This window comes from Crocuta crocuta, unplaced genomic scaffold, assembly GCF_008692635.1.
Source record: "Crocuta crocuta isolate KB4526 unplaced genomic scaffold, BGI_CrCroc_1.0 scaffold2225, whole genome shotgun sequence".
In the NCBI taxonomy this organism is placed as follows: domain Eukaryota; kingdom Metazoa; phylum Chordata; class Mammalia; order Carnivora; family Hyaenidae; genus Crocuta; species Crocuta crocuta.
In genome coordinates, this window is record NW_027529696.1 from 214,560 (window position 1) to 232,840 (window position 18,281).

Consider the following 18,281-nt stretch of genomic DNA (forward strand, 5'->3'; position numbering starts at 1 on the left):
GGTGCAAGAATGATTTGTAAAATGCTTTCAATCCACATTGTAAAGAGAAATCGAAAGAGCAATTATTCCGTCAGGTTAATTAGCAAGACTCGGAGCAATCAGGACACATTATTTTAAATATAGAGGAGTTACATGGTGCTTGCCTAAGTGGTACCCAAATCTTACCACAGCCCTTGAACAAATCAAGCTGTCTGTGAATTTTTCTTTAGTCATGCCTTGAACTACTTTGCGGCTCCCGGGAGTTCAGCGCCCGCTGTAGGTGTGGTGCGGAATTTACAGTGTGGAAGTAAGATCGCTAAGTGGAGTAATTCGGAGGAAGCAGTGGCTTGTGGGGGCCATTCTCAGGTTTGCCCAGGCCGCAGAGCTCAGCTTAATGGATGCCCCGTCTCCTTCACCCACCCCTTCTAATTAGCTCCCAAACCTTATGACGCCGCCTCTGAAATACTTGTTTCGTCGGCAGCCTCCTCTCCTCCCCTCTGCTCTTCCCATAAGCTATTGCAACAGTTTCCAAACCAGTTTCCCTGCCTGAGCTTCAGCCTCCCCTCCACCCCCCAATTTATGCTCCAACTCCCCAGCAGAGCCATCTGGCTAAAATACAGATCTGATCATGCCACTCCCCTAATTAAAAACCTCAAGTTATGCCCAGAGCCAACAGATAAAATCCAAACTGCCGAGCACAATGTGCAAAGCACCGTGCCGCCAGAGCCTCACTCTTCAGCCTTGCCTCCTGCCCTGCGTGCCCAACAATGACAATCGAATTACTTGCGGTTCCCCCGCGAAGCCCTCTCCTTCTATGGAACCTTGTTCTCTTCCTTGGCCTGCCCCTCCACTCCTGCGATCCGTGTGGATGTCCTCTGCTCTTCCTCTGATGCGCCATCTTCTGTGACCAGCCTTCCCTAACTTTCTGGTCACTTGTCCTTTTAGTGCCCATATATGCCTCCTCATTCCTCTGGGGCGGGAACTCCTCACGGGCTGATCCCTTTCTAGAGCTCCAGCGTGTCGCATTCTGCCCAGTACGGCAGAGCTGGCCCGTGCAAATCTGTTGAATAAAGGAAAGAACTGCCGCTCTCCCTCCCAACTGCATACCTTTCTCTCCCACCACGAGAAAGAAANACACCACAAGCCTTCCTTTTAACTAAGCTTTCAGTTAAAAGGCCATACTTTTCCGCAGGCCACGAGGAATTCTCATGCTCTGCTTTCCCTAAGTACTAAAAGTCACATATACAATCCGCCCAAAGGAACACATGGAAAGGTTTTTTACCTTTAGATCCTTTGATCTGTAGGATATGTTAGGAATACTAGACAAACAAACAAACAACTAAGCACCTCTTTAATTTCACAGAATTTCAGACTATTGGGCCGGACTGGATATGAACCAGGACCTTCACCTTTTATGGTTATGCGGGTTCTGGACTGTTCAGCTGAAGGGGGCACCGTTCTGTCCGAGTCCAGTGTGAACGACTCCTTCCTCTGGCTATATTCCGCACAGCATTGCACCGAGAATACCATTCCGGTCCCCAGAGCCAACAGGCTTGCTCAAGGTCATGGTGGAGTGCAGGCAGTCATTTGCCCCCTTTCTGCCCCTCAGTCATTCCCGCCCAAACTGCCTCGCGAGACTAAGAAACTAGAAAAGAGCACGCTTGCTGTAGTTGTATAGACAATGGACAGTGTGCCTTCAGCCAGACATGAAACGGCAATGATTTGGTTTATCTCTTATTATTTGCTCTTGCTCTCCACCTCCAGCTGTCCCCGGCCTGTTTGGCATGACTTCAGCCTTCAGCCTATCACACTCCGGTGGCTGTTTGTCCCACCAAGTCGCCAAGCTGTGCTGTTTGCTCCCTCCCTTGCTGGCCTTCTCCTCCGTGACCTGCTGTTGGCTGCCAGTTCTTCTTTTGGCTTCTCTTCTTTGCATTTGGCACTGCCTTTTTTTTTTCTTTTTTTTTTTTTCCAGCCATCACAGGCCACCAGTCCACATGATCTTTTCCACCCCTTCTACAAACCATTTCAATCACAGCATGTTGGCTGCTGACCTTGGGTCTTTGGTTCTTTGCCGCTGTTCATAGGAGCACCTGGGGGCTGCTGCTTTGCCAAAACTTTTAAAATTTCTTTTCTTTCTCCCCTTTGTCTAGATTTGGGGCTTTCTGCATGTTTGAAGATGCCAGAAGGGTCGTCTCCAAGTAGTTGTGGCTCTATCCTTAGAATTTCCCCCTTGACTCTTATTTAAAGTGAAAATGTTGTTTGGGAGGAAGAACCTTGGTTAGAAAAGTTCATGTAGATCAGACAGTCAATAGCGAAACGTCTCTTTCGAGGACAGCGCATTTAAAAATAGTCCTTCCTCTCCTCCTTCCTTCATGCTCACCATCAGTATCAAACTAAGGTAAATACTGAGGTGTTCGGGTAGGTTTGATTGGACCTGAATCGAAGATTGGACTTCTCGAGCCAGAGCCATCCTGCCATAATGGACGAATGCATTGTTTGTATCTTTGTTCTTGGTCATTAACGCCGACAGATCTTTCTGAAACTGATTGCTTGCCTTACCTCCACTTGATCAGTCAAGATCTCGGCTAGAATTAGATCAAGGGACTATAAATCCGCTAGAGGTTTGAAACTTGCTGTTTAGTGGTTGTTTGCACTTTATATATTGTTCATTGTATAATTGGGAATTTCTTTGTAAATGTTTGGTTTTCAGGCTGGTTGGAAGGAAAATCACGCAACATTCATGAGTGAACTAAAAAATCTTCAGGCTTCTGGACTGACTACTCTTGGTCAGGCTCTAAGATCCTCATTTGATTTGTTAAATCTCAATAGATTAATATCTGGAATAGACAATTATGGACAGGTAAAAAAACCTTTGAGTGAGTACAGCTAATTTATTTTGGTGACTTGGGGTAAGAATTTAAAACTGGGCGTGGTTACCAAGTTTGCTGCTACTTTTCACAACTGCCAAAAACGGAAGTCCATATCTTTTAAGTACATACTTCAAAAAACTAAAATCCCTCTTTTGGGGGGAGGGTCTCGTATGTGGCTCGATCATAAGATGTGTAGCAAAAATGGCCTCCCCATCAGATCATCAGGTACCTGAGAACGGGATGAATAACTTGCTGACAAATGTTGGAACAAGGCATCTGAAGAGAAATTTTCAGTGTCCTTAATGCCCTCGTCTCTCCCAATTCCATGAAAAAGCTCTAGAATAAGAGGAAAGCAAAAGAGCATCTGTTGCTACTGTTGTCCATTCCTGCCCTAGAAACTCTGCTCACAGTAACCAGAGTAGAGTCCAGATTGCAAAGCTTGAGTCACTAACGTCCCCGACCCGTGCCAGGATTTTGACTCAGGTGAACGGACTCACGGGTGTGGATGCTGCTGCCATTATAATCTCTTCAATCTCTTTCTTTTATGATTACTTAGCCCGCAGAGGGAGAGGAGTATTTGGATATGATAGTTTGGGGAGTTCCTGAATTATAAGAATCCTTCAGTCCATTCTGAGCGTTGCCTCTGCTGGGATTGTTATTTGGATTTCCCACCCGTTTCAATCCCTAATCTTTTCCTTCTTGTTTATCCAGGCAAATTTTATCACACACTTGAGAGATCACTGGCAAGGCAAATGTAAAAGTTGAAATACAATTTGCTTACTTTACATGGCTCTAATACTTTTTAAATGTATTTTAGGGGAGAAATCCATTTTTTTTAGAACCATCTATTTTAATTACCATCACAGATGGAAACAAGTTAACAAGTACTGCTGGTGTTCAAGAAATGGTGAGCCTTCATTTTTTTTTTTTTTTTTTTTTTTTTTGGTAAATTTCATTTCAATGGCAGAGAACATGCAGCTATTTCTGTGGGAGGCATACGTTGCCAGTTAAGAATACGTTTGATCAAACCTTTCGTCCTCACAATCCTTGAACGATTATCGAGTATATGAAAGACAAATGACCCTTTTGACACTCTCTTCACTTTTGTGTGGGTTGTTATGATGCAACTTTTCAACTTTTGCCTTATCAGCTTCATCTTCCTTTGAATTCTCCTCTGCCTGGAAGTGAACTAACCAAAGAACCTTTTCGTTGGGATCAAAGGTTATTTGCCCTGGTGTTGCGTTTACCTGGATTGGCTTCTCTGGAAACAGAGCATCTAGGGAGTGTACCAACTGATGAGTCTGCCATCACACAGATGTGTGAAGTCACCGGAGGTATTGGCCATATTTCATATTGCTAAAGGAAGAATATGGTTTTTTCTTAAATGCCATATCCTGTCTTGCCTTGTTTTCCTTCAGAATCTTTCAGCTCTACTGCCTGAGCTCATCATGAATGTGATGTTTGCTGCCCACATAGTTATGACTGGTTCAAGATATACCCTAGGATTTCAAATGCTTGTATTGTTAAGTAGTATTTTATTTGTTCAAACTGACACTGTTTGTTTTTCCTTCTTGGATAGGTCGCTCCTACTGTGTTAGAACACAAAGGATGTTGAATCAGTGTTTAGAATCTCTAGTTCAGAAAATTCAGAGTGGTGTCGTTATTAACTTTGAAAAAACGGGACCAGATCCACTTCCTGTCGGAGAAGGTACAGGACACGACTTTTTATTTTTTTATTTTTTTGCCCTGGAGAATGATCTGAGATTGGGAAGGCCGTGAACTGGTAATAGACACAGGCCTGGACGATCCACACATGTGTTCATGTGCTTGCAAACATCCATCCAGACGCCGGCCATGCATTCACGTGCCAGGTGGTCAGATGCTAACAACTTGAATTCAGTGGCAAACCTTCTTAAGAACATACTTCCTTTTGGGGGCACCTGGGTGGCTCAGTCAGTTGAGCATCTGACTTCAGCTCAGGCCATGATCTCGCAGTTCTGAGTTCGAGCCCCGCATCGGGCTCTGTGCTGACAGCTTGGAGCCTGGAACCTGCTTCTGTGTCTCCCTCTCTCTCTGCCCCTCCCCTGCTCGCACTCTGTCTCTCAAATAATAATTAAATGTTAAAAAAAAAAAGAAAATTCTTCCTTTTCCCTACTCATTTCATACTTCCTGGTCCCAGACTTGGGACACCCTGCATTATTCACCTCTCTCTGCATGAAGTACCTGCAGAATCACTGGGGAGGGCCACTTAACCAGTCATCTGGTCTTGGTCTTGTGAGTGCCAGATGCGCCAAGCCCTCTTTATGAAATCGGGTTTGTTACCATAGGTCAGCAAGAGATTGCAACTGTTTATCCAGAAACTGCTGATATCCTGTACGATCCTACACCAGTATTTTCCGGGCCACTTTGTAACTGCTGAACCTTTTCTCTTCAAGTGGCATCTTACAGAACATTCAACATCTCAAAACAGATGATGGCAGTGGATGAGAGCAGAGGTCCATTTGTATAGGGGAGGGGTCTTCTCCCTCAAATCCTCCCGGCACCACAAGGCTCGGAGCTCTGTGCAAGGCTGCCGCTTCTCCTCACTCCTGTGTGCTCACACACACCATTACCATGGCGCCTGTCTGATCTTATCCACACATTTTTTTTAAAGTAGGCTCCATGCCCAGTGTGGGGCTTGAACTCACAACCCTGAGGCGTAGAGTCACATGCTCTGTCGACTGACCCAGCGAGGTGCTCCTGATCCACACATTTGAATTGCGTGGCCACCGTCAGTGATGGCTGCTCAGAAAGACATACGTTTCTGTCAGAAGCCACAGGTCCTGTGGTTCCTGACCTTTTTGATGTTTAGTTTCTGGAACGCTTTGAGAAGCTGTTGGAAAAGTAGAGACCTCTCCCTAGAAAAACGGACATGGGCCACACAAATACAATTTTGTATTTAATTCGGGAGTTTAAGGACTCTGGCTTAAGGACACCCACCACAGAAGGCTGAGGCCTCACAGCCTGTCTTAAATTCATTAACTTAATTGTAAAGGAAGGGCATGCTGTTTATTGTTAACGACTGACTGCTCCATCCATACTTTTGTGTTTGTTACATTAACGTGAACTGGGTACAGTCATACTGGAAGCCTCTTGGACTTGGTGTCATGTAAATAGCTCAGATTTTTCTTTCTAGCTCCATTCCTCCTTTGTCTGGGGTTCTTTTTTTTTAATTTTTAAGTCTTTATATTAATTTTTTTTAAAGAATCTTTAGTTTTGAGAGAGAGAGAGACAGAGTGCAAGCGGGGTAGGAACAGAGAGAGAGGGAGACACAGAATCCAAAGCAGGCTCCAGGCTCTGAGCTGTCAGCACAGAGCCTGATGCGGGGCTTGAATTCACGAGCTATGAGATCATGACCTGAGCCCAAGTCGGACACTTAGCTGAATGAGCCACCCAGGTGCACCTCCTTTGTCCAGGGTTCTTAACCTTTGGGATTCAGGTGAAAGCTAAGAACTCTCTCCTGAGAAAAGTGTACATCCTCAGAATTATGAGCTCAGCTTCAGGGGGAGGGTCTTGGTCCCCTGGAGCCATTACATGTACTCCCTAGAGATCTGTACACCACAATAGACCTCCTGGTCTAAAGTAATTACTTGTTTAAAGTCGTATTTGAATAAGTAGATCAAATAAACTGTAATTTAAGAAATACAAGGGGCGCCTGGGTAGCGTAGTCAGTCGGTTAAGCATCCAACTTCGGCTTAGATCATGATCTCGTGGTTCGTGGGTTCCAGCCCCGCATCGGGCTCTGTGCTGACAGCTCAGAGCCTGGAGTCTGCTTCGGATTCTGTGTCTCTCTCTCTCCCACTCTCCCACTCGTAATCTGTCTGTCTCTCTCTCTCTCTCTAAAATAAAACATTAAAAAAATTAAGAAAGATGTGACTCAAATCATTAAAATGTAGCTTTTACAAATATAATATAGACTCCTGAATCATTGCATAAAAAGTTATAAAACTCTGCCTTGCCCTGTTTGGGGGGGGCACATGAAATATGCTGGTTTAAGTAACTAATATAGCCAGGATACATCCTTCAGCATTATACAATGCCCAGTTCCCACAGCATAATGGTGGGCGGGGAAACTACATCAGTGAGTCCATAATAACCTTGATGCTGCTGCTTTGTGATCTCTCCCCCAACTATATACATAGATTTTACTGTCAACATTCCTTCTATCTTTTTTTAATAATTTTTTTAATATTCATTTTTGAGAGACAGAGTGTGAGTTGGGGAGGGGCAGAGAGAGAGGGAGACACAGAATCTGAAGCAGGCTCCAGGCTCTGAGCTGTCAACACAGAGCCTGTCACAGGGCTCAAACTCAGGGACTGAGAGATCATGACCTGAACCCAAGTCGGATGCTCAACCCATGGAGCCAACCAGGCGCCCCTACGTTCCCTCTATCTTGGAGTGAATTTGGATCGTTTTTATTTTGCTTTTGTGGTCATTGGGTGTGTTTCGTCAAGAATACTTTTGGGGCACCTGGGTGGCTCAGTCGGTTAAGCAGCCAATTTTGGCTCAGGTCATGATCTCACGGTTCGTGGGTTCAAGCCCCATGTCAGGCTCTGTGCTGACAGCTAGCTCAGAGCCTGGAGCCTGCTTCACAGTCTGTGTCTCCCTTTCTCTCTGACGCTCCCCTGCTCACGCTGTCTCTCTCTCTCAGAAATAAATAAAACATTAAAAAAAAGTTAAAAAAAATACTTTTTGTCACCTAACTGGGAATAGAAAAAAAATGTAAATGGAATTTCTGACCTATTTCGTCAGATTCCACAAATGTAAAAACTATACCAGGGGATGAGCAATTTCATTTGCCTGATTTGGAAAAATACCTCTAGTTGGTGTGCGGTGTTTAATGTATGTGTCCAAATCTCAGAAAGTTGAAAATTAATTTTATGCCTGTTTTCGACATAACTACATATTTGGGGCATAGTTAAGGATCAGGGCGGGCTGTTGGATTAGAGGGATGGATTCGGTGAAAAATGATGTTAGAGAGAACATTCAGAAATCCTGGTAGAGTCTTTTATTTTCTTCCATTTTCCATGACTCACTGTTTTGGTTTGTTTTTTACTTTGCTTTTAGCTGAGAATTTTGTACAGGAAGCGCAGCATCTGGAAAAAGAGCTATATGACTTAGTGTCTGTCTGTATTTAACTTTTAGATGGACTTACGGATTCATCCAGGCCAAGCAATTCATTTGCTGCTCAACCATGGCATAGTTGTCATAAGCTCATTTATGTACGACCTAACTCAAAAACCGGTGTTCCTGTCGGACACTGGCCAATTCCAGAGTCTTTTTGGCCAGATCAGAATTTACCTTCACTAGTAAGTATCATAAAAATAGACGGTAAGCATCATTTGGATTTTCAGTTTGCCGATTACAGTGAACTTGTACAAAAGCTTTGAGGATCTTAAGTTGTGCCTTCTGTTAGCTCTTGCTGGCAGTCTAAGCTTGTACTAAAAAGCAGGAGAGGACTTCCGTGCTATTCTAGAATTCTTTCTTTCAGTTGCCTTTGCCGCTTTGGATGTTAAGCCATGGTTGTTTTTGATGGTGGTGCAATCTGTGGCTTGGTTTTTATTTCAGGGTGGCTTTTCTTATNACCTTGTATGGGTTCTAGAAACATATTCAAAATAGAAGCTCTTCTATGTCCTGCTGGGGAAGACACCTAGTGGAACTTTGTGGACCTGCTTTTCATCTTTTTGTAATCAATGGACTTGTGTTCCTTGGCAGCATATAATTAAGCAATATATAAATATAAATAAATAAACATAGGGGCAGGAAGAGAGAGAGAATCTCAAGCAGGCTCCATGCCCAGCACATGGTGAGCTCGATCTCCCCACCCTTGAAATCATGGCCGGAGCCCAAATCAAGAGTCAGATGCTTACCTAACTGAGCCACCCAGGTGCCTGTAATTAAGCAATATTTTAAAAACGATCTCTAAATGGGGACTTTTCTTTTTGTTCACTGCATTTGGGAGAGGACGGTTTGATATGGTACTTGCTCCTATTTATTACCAGATGAATTGGCCTTTTGTGGGAGACAGGTATCTGCTAACTTGGGAAAGCACACAGAGCCCACTCTCCCTTCTCCCTCCCCACAGCCTGTGTAAAAAGGCCAGAGTACTCCTCCTTCTGTGGAGAGAGGGGCACACAATAATCCCTAAGCCTTCCGTTTAATGCCGGACTGGCTCAGCCCATCTATATTGTGTGTAAGTTTTAGACATTTCTGACATGAACCACACTTTCTCCTGGATTACTCTTTTGAGGCTCCTTTTTCCAGGAGAGGCCATGAGACCATAGGACCTGAAGAGGCACTTCCGTCCCTGCTGTGGGTGAGGGTACATCTCTTCCACCTTCCTTCGGGGCTCCAAGGTGACACACTGGTCAGCTCTCAGTGCCCAGTTGCTCTCTCAGCTCCAAACCCAAGAGTGAATGTTTTAGTTACAAATTTACTTCATTATTGCCAGTGACAGGGCTTCACTTGCGTCATTATGGCTCTTTTTTTTTAATCGGTTTAAATGTAATAAGCCAGAAATGTTTCTCGAGTTTCATTGAAATGAAAATCAGGAAAAAAGGGAATAAACGAGATTCCAGCTCACTCACACATCACCCCTGTTCCCTGCCATCCCTCCAGCTCTGAAGGCACATCCGATGGCTGGTTTTTTTTCCAACTCCCAACACATCTTGTAGGCGTATAAATCATCAAGGCACAGGAGCATGTTTTTCTCCTTTAAAGGGGAAACAGAGATGGTTTGTCATATTCCTGTTAGGCTTAGGGAGCTGTTGGCAAGAACAGGTGCAGCCACATCTCACCCTGTCCCCGGGACTGGTCCTATCTCCTCATCTCTTCGGATTGCTCCAGCCGCCGCCATTTTCTCTCCCAGGTGCTCTCTATCCGCATAAGCTACACCTGTTAACGAAACGGCTGCCCCACCGATCTGCTCTGCTACCCCAGGCACGTAGGCCTTTGCAGCCCAGCCCAAAGCACACCCAGCTCTAGCTGTTCAAGGCAAGCGTGTGGGTGTGAGAAGCGCTATAAAAAATGAACTTGAAAATAAAATCTCCACTAGTCCTGAGTTTGCGACTGGCTCATTTTGGGCACCTGCCTTGCCCTTTCCATGCCTTCATGATTTTTCATCTTGCTTGTTAGCATCTCTAGCTCTGTCATCAGCTCATTAGAAATCTTCATGGATTTCTTCTTTGCCAGCCACGTCTGGACTGTCCATCACCTCATGGTGCAAAGGAATGAAGGGTGGGTCATGCTTGGAGGTTGCAACAGTAGATCTGAAAATCAGGGTTCAATCTGTGGATCATTAGCAACTTCCTAACCATATTCAAAGCAGTTGAGGTTTTCACTTCACTGAACCAGTAGTTACGAGTGTTAGAATCTACCTTTCCTCCTCCCAATGCCAAGTACCTGGTAGAAATAGGGAATCTGTGTGCCCTTCCCGGATGGAAGCCGTCAGTGATGCCCTCTTTTTCAAAGCACTGGTGTATATCTCAGCGATGGTTTTACAAAACACGAAAGAGGTTGCAGATTTGTCAGAAATGTTAGTTCACTTGATAACGGACCGTATTTTCCTCTCTTGTTTTTTAGCCTCCACGAACGTCTCATCCTGTTGTGAGGTTCTCCTGTGTAGATTGTGAGCCAATGGTAATAGACAAACTTCCTTTTGACAAATATGAACTTGAACCTTCACCCTTAACCCAATACATCCTGGAACGAAAGTCTCCCCACACCTGCTGGCAGGTACTTATCCTTACCCGTTGGCCAAATGTCTGTGACCACTCTGGGATCTGGGAATTGTTTTGAGAAGGCGCAAAGGTTAATCTAGGAATAATTGGACGGAGTCTGTTAATAACTTTTCTAACAAATGCTGTCAAATAAGCAACAGGGCTAAGCAGATAATTTCAGTGTGATATGAATCATTAGCCTCCTGACATTGCCATTTAATAACACCTGTGTATTTGAGGATTTGGGGGACCGCTTTTGAAGCCTACTCAGGGACCCCAGGTTAAGAATCTCTAACCTAAAGGATGTAATTTTATTTAGCCGTGGCTTCTGCAGCTGAACCTTAGTGTGAACCTGACAGATTGGAAGTACAAGGTCAGTCTTTTTTAACGTTTATTCATTTTTGAGAGAGACAGAGCATGAGCGGGGGAGGGGCAGAGAGAGAGAGAGAGAGAGAGACAGAACCTGAAGCATGCTCCAGGCTCTGAACTGTCAGTACAGAGCCTGAAGCGAGGCTCGAACCCGCGAACCGCGAGATCATGACCTGAGCTGAAGTCGGGCGCTTAACCAACTGAGCCACGAGGGTGCCCCACAAGATCTATTTTTTTTTTAAGTTTTTCTTTAAATTCCAGTTAGTTAACCTACAGTGTAATATTGGTTTCAAGTGTACAAAATATTTTTGACACACACACACACAAAACCCCGTAAGCCCTGAAACTACTTTTTGTATCAGTGTAATGTAACCAAACTTCTCTCCTGTACCAAGCGCACTGGCGTGTGTAATGCGGATTTTACTTGGATGAGGCAAGTGCACATGTACTGGCTCTTCCAAGTGTTATACTCTAGCCAGAAGGGCTTGCTGATTTATTAATAGACTCATTTTTGGATATTAGTTTGTAAAAATCCAGACATGGCAGTCACAGCCTTTTTATTTGGAAAAAATAAGGAAGCCCTATGCTGGAAGTGTGTTTGTTCTATTTCTAAACTACAGCAACCATATAGCAATCAGTAATTGTTAGGTTCTATTTACACAAGAAACACGTTTAGGCTGCCATCTGTTTCAGCCTAAAATGTGCGATTATTGCTACGAGTTGTCTTTAAGCTACTTAAATTCTCCAAAGATGCTAAAATTGGGTAGAAAAAAAGGAACAAGCTTAGAGCAAGAATGTAAAAGTGCAAGAAACAGAACAATCTCATAAATATAATATTGAGCGAAAGAAGCCATCTGTAAAAGATCCTATGTCATAGGATTCTGTTTTGTCTACATTCAAAACGAGGTAAAACTGGCTTACTGTCAGGGGTCAGAATTGTGGTTTCTCCTGGGGGTGCCGAGTTGTGACCAGCAAAGGACATGAGGGGGTTTCTGGTCATCATTCTGTTTCTTGATCTAGGCACTGATTATACATGTGAGGTCACTTCATGAACATTCATTGAGCTGTATACTTGCTTTTTAATGTATTTTTATTTATATTTGAGAGATAGAGAGCACGAGTGGGGGAGGGGCAGAGAGAGAGGGAGACAGAATCCGAAGCAGGCCCCGGGCTCTGAGCTGCCAGCACAGAGCCCGACATGGGGCTGGAACTCACAAACCGTGAAATTATGACCTGAGCCGAAGTTGGACACTTAACCGACTGAGCCACCCAGGCACCCGCATTGGGCTGTATACTTAAGATTCACACACTATTCTGAAAGTATGTTTATATTTTAGTAAAATGCACTGGAAATGTGCTAGAAATGTAAAGATATGGTTAATAGAATGTTAGACTCAAGATAGGAGGTTAGACTTCATGGGTTGACAAAAAATTTGCAATAAAAGTAAATACAAATTATACTTCTCCCCTAACATAAGTCCTCTTTTTAAAAAAAAATTTTTAATGATTATTTTTGAGAGACAGAGACAGACAGAGCATGAGCATGGAAGGAGCAGAGAGAGAGGGAGACACAGAATCCGAAGCAGGCTCCACGCTCTGAGCTGTCAGCACAGAGCCCGATGCAGGGCTCACACCCACAAACTGCGAGATCATGACCTGAGCCAAAATTGGAAGCTTAACTGACTGAGCCACCCAGGTGCCCCAGCCTGCTTTTCCAAGTGGCACATTTCTTGTATATCTTCTCCAAAGAAACTTAATAAATCGTGCCCTGGCTTCCAGCACCACCCCTCAAATGTGCCACTGGCCTAGCTCCTGTACCTGTGTTACTTTGATTTAGAGTAGTTTTAATGCAGTGAATTAGTGGGGATGAAAAAGAATAAGATGAACCAGGAGCCAGGAGATTTGGCTAAGTCGTAATGGAGACTGGATTCGAACCCTTAACTATGCCACCAGTTATGTGGTCTTGGGCCAGATATTTACTTTCTCTAGACAGTCTCTTATGATCCCTTTGAACCCCCAAGTTCTATGAATCTGCAAGGGATAAGGAATTTGGAAACACTCAAAGAGCTTATGAGAAGGAAGGCTGGGAGGAAGGAAAAGGAGGGAAGAAAGAGAAAAAGGGACAGAGAGAGAGAGAAACAAAACCCAATGTTTCTCCCTTCATGGGGATCATAGGTCTGACCCTTGACAGCACCTGTAACGCTTTTGATCCTTTCTGATGATTTTTCCTCTTCTGTTATACACACTTAGGAAATAGGGAGAAATCTACCATGTGTTATTACAGATATTTGTTTCCATTAAGGTTCAAATTATGCCATGAAATCTACGTGAGTCCTGTTTTATAGCATAATTCATTATTTTGTGGGGTCATAAGTGGCATAGGAAAGATTTATTCTTAGCTACGACTAAATATAGCAAGAATTTCATCAACTGGTAGATGATATTGCTGGGACCAGCAATTAGCAAGGTAAACAGATTCTGTTTAGCATCAGGCTTTGACTTTTGTCTTAAATGGTCCTGCTGAAGGACTTTGGGAAAGACAAAGGTCTAGGTCCCTAAAAATATATGCTGGTGCCCTGATTTGGGCCAAAGAGTTAATGTGGAACATTGAGAAGGCATGGTAGCCAGAGGACTTTAGCACAGCACAGCGATTGCACGGGACCTGACCATATCATATATAGCAAATCAGGACTATCAATAAGGAAGAAGATGGAGTCACATGGAATGAAGATTAATGTTTTTATCTTTAGTGAATGTTTGCTCTATGAGCATAACTTATTAAAAAAAAATGCCTTCCAGGTTGAACCAAAGCATCTCCTTGCTGCCTCAAAAGAATTAGCACTAGTGCCAGGGTTATAATAGCTACTTGATAAATATTTATCAGATGAGGGGCACCTGGTTCCTTTCATTGGAAAGTAGTGTTAAAAGAAGTAGAGGGGTGCCTGGGTGGCTCAGTTGGTTAAGCAGCCGACTTCAGTTCAGGTCATGATCTCAAGGTTCATGGGTTCAAGACCCACATTGGGCTCCACCTCAGAGCCTGGAGCCTGCTTTGGATTCTGTGTCTCCCTCTCTCTCTGCCCCTCCCCCACTCAAGCTCTGTCTCTCTCTCTCTCTCAAAAATAAATGAACATTAAAAAATATTTATTGGATGAAAAATGAATAAATGGATAGGGGAATGGGGGTACCAAAAGGAAGTAGAGGAAGACTAATAATCGAACACATGAGGAATGTTAGCATACTACTTTAAATGGACTTTGCTTTCATAATTGCATGCTTTAGGCAGGGGGCCATATTCCTTTCTTCTAAAGTCTCCACTCCACTCACCACTTGTTCTTTTGAGAAGTCAGTTTACTGGCTGGTTATCTCTTAGCACTATTTCATTCTTGTTTGCCATTGTGCTAACCAAGTAAATATTTGGGTGTTGTGGTCTCCAATTGGTTATCGCACAGTACGGTGTCATTTCTTTTTCTTTAAATATTTTTTTTATTTGAGTGAGAAAAAGAGTGCCCAAGCAGGGGAGAGGGGCAGAGGGAGAGAGACAGACAGACAGACAGAATGAGAGAGAATCCCAAGCAAGCTCCACACTCAGTGCGGAGCCCAACGCGGGGCTCCATCCCACAACCCTGGGATCAGGACCTGAGCTGAAACCAAGAGTTAAATGCTCAACCGACTGAGCCACCCAGTCGCCCCTCATTTCATAATATAATGTTTACAGGAATTGCAATCTGATTTAGTGTGACGTGTTTGGGCATAAGCATAGGCTAAAAGCACTATTGCCATTTTTAAATTGCATAAATTAGCTGTTCCTTAGATGTTATTCTGGAATGTTGCTGGGAGTTTGGTTTCACATAAAATCTTTCTTGTCATAACTGTATATTACTTCATGTTTTTAGGTATTTGTCACTAGCAGTGGAAAATACAATGAACTTGGTTATCCATTTGGTTATTTAAAAGCCAGTACGACTTTAACTTGTGTAAACCTCTTTGTGATGCCGTACAACTACCCAGTTTTACTCCCTCTTTTAGGTAAGTAAAGCGTGTGCCACTTTATCGCTTTGAACTCTTTTTTTTTAAGTTTTTTTAAACGTTTATTCATTTTCGAGAGACAGAGAGAGAGCACGAGCGCGAGTGGGGGAGGAGCAGAGAGAGAGGGAGACACAGAATCCAAAGCAGGCTCCAGGCTCCGAGCTCTTAGCACAGAGCCCAACGCGGGGCTTGAACTCATGAACCATGAGATCATGACCGGAGCTGAAGTCAGATGCTTAACTGACTGAGCCACCGAGGTGCCCTGACTTTATCATCTTTAAAAGACAACAGAAGTGAAAACTAGGATAATGGGCTAAGCATTTTCACTGTAATCCAAGAGTGATAGCAGTATATAGAAAAGTTTGAACACTGACTTGTGGGGATAGAATTTACATACTGTTTGCTGTTTTGTTCAGTTTCTTGCTGCTCTTCTTTTTCACATCAGACAGAAGGGATGCTTAGCCCCTGCGTGAGTGACTCACGCTGCTCTTCAGGCTGCAAGCTCCAATGCTGCCATTGCCCGCGCCCCGCCTCTGAACCCCCAGTTTATTTATTTATTTATTTTTATTTATTTCTAGGGGAGAGAGAGAGAGACAGTGTGAGCAGGGGAGGGTCAGAGAGAGAGGGAGTCACAGACTCTGAAACAGGCTCCAGGCTCTGAGCTGGCAGTCAGCACAGAGCCTGACGCGGGGCTCGAACCCATGAACTGTGAGATCGTGACCCAAGCAAAAGTCGGACGCTTAACCGACTAAGCCACCCAGGCGCCCCTCTGAACCCCCAGTTTAAAGTGCACTTGGCTTGTTTGTAGACTAATTTGGGGTTAGTGCTCCAAGAACCTCTCCAGAGAGTAGGGCTTCCATGGAGGTATTGGATCCCACTCGCTCCTCCAGAAACGAATAGCAAATACTCTGGAAGCATCTGTTTCAGGCAAGTGAAGGAAATAGGTACAAAGGTAAAGCCTGTAATCACTGTAGTTGTGAAAGCCGTGGTTTCCATGGTCCAGTTCTACAAGGAATCACTCCGGAAGCTGTTGCTGCGTTATCGCCGAAAATGTGTGTAAAGATTGTTTTCTCACTGAAAGAGCCGCATCTGTTTGCAGTCCCATAGTGCCATGCGGTATCCTTCTACTTGTGAACTGCGACCATTTTTCTTCGATGGGGTTTTTGCAAGAAGTTTCAACCTTTAAGTTTTAATCTAGTCCTTAAAAGCATCCGCTTTTTGGTGCTGTAAATTCTGTTTGTACTAAGTGTCCTGAGAAAACAATGTTTTTAAATGTTGCACGCAGGTTAAGAAAGGGCCATCATAAATGTATTAGCATGGCTGTTTTGTACATAGTCTACCTACTTTACCTCTGGGTCCAATCTAAAAATATCCTCTAAAAGGTGATTGTCATTGGTATAAAATATAGGTTATGCCTTTGAGATGAATAAGGGTACCAATAAAAAGTACCTAGATTTCGTGGATTCATCTACATTATGTGTAAACCCATAAGCAAATGTAGTATTTACTAGTGACTATTTTTGCTTAAAAATCTTTCTTAAGAATGAGTGTAGTTGACAAACAGTGTACATTAATTTCAGGCGTACCACGTAGTGATTGGGTATGCCTATACGTAGAGCTGTGGTCACGGCGAGTATAGCTGCCATCCGTCTCCATACATCCCTGACCACATTCCTTACGCTGTGCCTTTTAGTCCCGTACCTACCTCTCCCCTTCACCCGGTTTGCCCATCCCCCACCCCCTCCCCTCTGGCAACCATCGGTTTGTTCTCTGTATTCATAGGTCTGATTCTGCTTTTTGTTTGTTGATGCATTTGTCTTGTGTTTTTAGATTCCACATATGAGTGAAATCATAAGGTATTTGTCTTTCTCAGTCTGACTTACTTCACTGAGCGTAATACTATCCATGTCACAAATGGCACAATCTCCTCCTTTATGACCTCAGTTTTCGCAACTATAAAGTGAAGGATTAGACTAGATAATCTTCACTTAGACTGTTAGTGGTATTATTTTTCTGTGTTTTTAAATGTTTATTTATTTTTGAGAGAGAGAGAGAGATAATATGCCGAGTGGGGGAGGGGCAGAGAGAGAGGGAGGCACAGAATCCAAAGCAGGCTGCAGGCTCTGAGCGGTCAGTACAGAGCTCGAACCCATGAACCTCGAGATCATGACCTGAGCCAAAGTTGGATGCTCAACCGACTGAGCCATCCAGGCGCCCCTCCCCAAGAAACAGACTCTTAGCCACAGAGAACACACTGATGGTTACCAGATGGGAGTGGGGTGGGAGATGGGTGAAATAGGTGATGGGGATCAAGGAGGGCACTTGTTGTGATGAGCACCGGGTGATGTATGGAAGTGCCGAATCACTATATAGTACACCCGAAACTAATATAACACTGTATGTTAACTAACTGGAATTAAAATAAAAACTTAAAAAAATAATAAAGAGAGAGATTACACCAAAAACACAAACAGAAGCAAAAATAAACACATGGGGCTACATCAGACTTAAAAACATATGCGCATCAGAGGACATAATCAGCAGAGTGAAAAGGCAAGCCATGGAATGGGGAAGATTTTTCAAATCATGTATCCGGTCATGTTTTAGTGTGTGGGGGTGGAGGGTAGGTTGTCTGTTTTCTGTTATTCAGATTGGGTGATTTCTACCATTCTCTTTTCCAGTTTACTGATCATTTCCTCTGTCCCCTCCGTTCTGCTCTTTGAGCCCATCCACCGAGCTTTTTATTTTGGTTATCGTGTTTTTCAGTTCTAATTTCCATTTGGTTCTTCGTTACATCTTCTGCTTTTTACTTTCTCTTTCTTTGATGAGGCTTTCGGTTTTTCTCATTTGTTTCAAGCCTGTTTATAATTGCTCGTTGAAACATTTTGTACGATGGCTCCTTTTTAAAGCATAAGGAGATATTTTTAACTTCTCTGTCACTTCGGCGTTGGCATCCCTTGATTGTCTTTTTGAATTCGTTTTGAGATCTTTCTGGTTCTTGGTATGATGAGGGATTTTCAGTTGAATCCTGTGCATGTTCAGTATTGTGTTATGAGTCTCGATTTTATTTAGGCCTTCTGGCTTAGCTTCCTGTTACACTTCTGGGAGAGATTGTAAGGTACTGCCTCCTCAGCGCCAGGAGGGGGTAGAAGTCCAGGGTCCTCACTTGGCCTCTGTTGACACTCAAAGGGAAGTGGCTCCTTGTTACTGCTGAGGGGGCGTGGGAGTTCTGTCTGGATCCTCACTAGAACGATACCTCCAGAATTAGGAATTCCTTGAG

General features: G+C 43.7%; 1 protein-coding gene across 1 annotated transcript in view; it reads left to right on the plus strand.

Moving 5' to 3' along the window:
• The first annotated feature begins 4,003 nt into the window (after positions 1-4,003).
• LOC144230737 (integrator complex subunit 6-like) overlaps positions 4,004-18,281 on the plus strand; it is a 36,135-nt gene continuing 21,857 nt past the window's right edge. The window contains 5 exon segments of the mRNA XM_077763075.1: positions 4,004-4,183; positions 4,429-4,557; positions 8,034-8,197; positions 10,470-10,622; positions 14,869-15,001. Of these exon segments, the coding sequence (XP_077619201.1) occupies positions 4,165-4,183; positions 4,429-4,557; positions 8,034-8,197; positions 10,470-10,622; positions 14,869-15,001 (598 nt within the window). The 5' untranslated portion in view covers positions 4,004-4,164.